Raw genomic sequence first — 3,034 nt, forward strand, 5'->3', positions numbered from 1 at the left:
TTATGTGGGGCAGAGTATGATGACTGCCTCAGGGAAGACACCAGTCTCATTCATTCAAGAGACATCAGTCAGGCCCTATTGAGTCTTCTATATGGTAGACACTAAGAGTAAGATAAGGTCCCTGCTCTCAGGAGCTCATAGTATCCTTGGAAAATACAGACGAGGTCTGCAAGGAGTAAATAAGTAAAACAAGATGGTAGAAGATGTAAGAGAGGTAACTATGAGATGCTCTGGAAGAAAAGAGGGCAAGATGAAGTCTGCTCCAGGAAGTTGAGGAGACTCCTTTAGGGAGGCACATTTATTTATTTATTTATTTATTATTATTATTTTTTTTTTTTTTTTACTGGGGAAAGCGCGAACACTGTCCCCTTCTACCACAAATTATGCAGTTGAGTTTCCCACATTTGGGGAAATCATAGGAGTCAGCACATCCAGAGTGCAATGAATGAGCCTCACCCTGGGAAAACCACCTTCATGATAATGGTATCAGGGAGGCACATTCAAAACATCTTATTGGAAAGAGAAAAGGAAGGTTCCAGGCACAGATACAAAGGCACATAGATGGGAAAAGGTATGGCTTCTTTAGAAACCACAGTGGCTCTGCAAGGCTGTTGTATGGAAGGTGGGATAGTGAGGCTACATGAGGCCAGGCCATGGACAATCATGATAACAGGTAAAGGAGTTTGGTTTATCCTATAGGGCAGTACCTTAAAACTATTTTCACATCACTGCACACACAGAAAAGGGACAATATTCATAGGCACATACTGTGAGGATAATTGAAGAGGTTGCTTGGGGTGCAAAGCAACCTAAATCTTGGCATACTTATAGACATTTAGGAAGCTTTGTTATAGAAGGCGACCCAGGTGATGCATTGGAGAGCTTTCCACCATCAAAGTGACACCATCAGATCTGGATAACAAAAAGAGCCTCTAGGAGAATGAAGGTAGGAGGGGGTCAGGAAGAAGAACCCTGCCATATTCCAGGCAAGAAGAAGGGTTCATATAAGGTAACAATAGAGGGAAAGGAGAAGATGAACTAGAGATGAGCTTTAGGTTAAGCGAAAAGGGCTGGTGACTGGTAGGATGTGGAAGGAGAGGGGGAAGGAGAAATAGATGTTGGCTAAGTGTCCAGCAGCACCACTGACTGTAAGAAAGGGAAAACATGAGAGAGACAGAGGGTCTGGAATGGGATTCATGGAAGAGGAAACCTTGCAGTCAGGAACAAGATAGAGTGGTGTGAAAACAGTAGGTGACAAGACACAGAACAGGCAGGTGTTCTTTCTGGGTTAAGCAGCATAGGAATGAGCAGGAAGAGCAGCCAAGTGAGAACAAGGAGCTGGAGTCTGCCTGCCCAGAGTATCTGGGGACCATTGAGTTCTGAAAGATACCTGCCTTCATTTGCCCTGGCTGAGAACCAATCCAAATCCTTAACTCAGCTGTCCTTTCTCTTGACAGGCTTATATGGAAAACAGAGGACAGCAGGATCCTTCTGGAAGCTTCTCCAGCTGGCCTGAGTCCCTTTGTGTTCATCTAGGCCTCGTCTGGGTGCTCAAGGCAGAGTTGCTCCCCAGTGTGCCCTCAAGCACTGGCCATTGTTGCGACTCATCAATCACCCACCCTCTTCTTGGCTCTTTCAGAACTCAAGGTTTCTCTTAGGCAGTAAGCCTCTGGGAGGAGACTATGCTATGCCCCAAGGGCTATTTCCAGTCACTGCAGTACCGTGATGTGGATCCTCAGGTGAACCATAAGGGCTGAGCTGCGGCTGAAGGCCTTCCCACATTTGCTGCACTTAAATGGCTTCTCTCCAGTGTGGATCCTCTGGTGTTCAATGAGGGAGGAGCTCTGCGCAAAGGCCTTTGGGCAAACCTTACACTGATACGGCTTCTCTCCAGAATGGATTCTCAGGTGTCGGATCAGAGCTGAGCAGTCACTGAAGGATCTCTCACATGCATCACACTTGTAGGGTTTCTCCCCAGTGTGGATGCGCTGGTGCTGAGTCAAGTGAGTGCTTTGGCTGAAGGCCTTCCCGCACTCATCACACTCATAGGGCCGCTCCCCTGTGTGCACCCGCTGGTGCTGGGTAAGGTGGGTGCTGCGGCTGAAGGTTTTGCCACATTCCCCACATTTGTAGGGTTTCTCTCCAGTATGAATCCTCTGGTGCTGCATCAGATGGGTGACCCGGCTGAAGGCCTTCCCACAGTCCTTACACTCATAGGGCTTTGCCCCTGTGTGCACCACCGAGTGCTGAGCAAGGTGAGTGCTCCGGCTGAAGGCCTTCCCACACTCACTGCAGGCATAAGGCGTCTTCCCAGAGTGGCTCTTCTGGTGTGCCTCGAGGGTCAAGGCACTCTGGAATGTTTTCCTACATTTGCCACACTTGGAGGACATCCTGCCCCAGTCTGTGGGTGGAGGCTCTGTCCTATAACCATCCAGCAGATCAAACTTTTCTCCTTGAGGAGTCTGCTCTTGGGAGCTGAAGCTTGGCCAGGCATTGGAACTGTTCCCCAAGGCACCAGATTCACTACCAAACTGGTCTGTGAGGGCATCCTTGTAATGCCCTGAAGCTTTCCTAATATCCATCTCTTGGGCAATAGATGTTGTGCAGGTCTCCCCTGAGGGTCCTGCCTGCCTCTCGAAGCTGCCCTCATGTTCCCCCATGAGGATTTCACTGGCCATGCATGATGGCTCTGACTCTTCTGAATTGCTCTCCTTGCAGTTTGCCTCTGAAGGCTCACCTCCCAGCTCCCATCCTGAAATAGTCCAAACCACAGAGTCACTACTCCTGCCTCACCACACCTCCCTCACTCTGTGGAGCGTCCTGGCTATGCTTTAAAGGAGAGATGGGACCCATCCCTAATTTCTGTCTCTATTTCCAAAGGGGAGTTTCTGTTTGGTGCCATGGAAGACAAAAGGGTGCAGGGCTGTTCTCCCACACCATATAAAACTCCACCATGGGCTTGGCGCCTGTGGCTCAAGCGGCTAAGGCGCCAGCCACGTACACCTAAGATGGCGGGTTCGAATCCCCAGCCTGG

At 49.4% G+C, this 3,034-nt stretch overlaps 1 protein-coding gene and 1 non-coding gene across 2 annotated transcripts in view; both read right to left on the reverse strand.

The window, feature by feature from the left end:
• Nucleotides 1–297: 297 nt before the first annotated feature.
• Nucleotides 298–3,034, reverse strand: part of ZSCAN22 (zinc finger and SCAN domain containing 22) — a 10,704-nt gene continuing 7,967 nt past the window's right edge. Inside the window, exon 3 of the mRNA XM_012808628.2 lies at nt 298–2,752. Within this exon, the coding sequence (XP_012664082.1) occupies nt 1,710–2,752 (1,043 nt within the window). The 3' untranslated portion in view covers nt 298–1,709. The remainder of the gene's footprint in view (nt 2,753–3,034) is intronic.
• On the reverse strand, nt 344–502 carry LOC111727042. The gene has a single exon (XR_002774682.1). It is a non-coding gene; the product is annotated as a U1 spliceosomal RNA (small nuclear RNA).

This window comes from Otolemur garnettii, unplaced genomic scaffold, assembly GCF_000181295.1.
Source record: "Otolemur garnettii isolate 467f Iridium unplaced genomic scaffold, OtoGar3 scaffold00091, whole genome shotgun sequence".
NCBI lineage: Eukaryota > Metazoa > Chordata > Mammalia > Primates > Galagidae > Otolemur > Otolemur garnettii.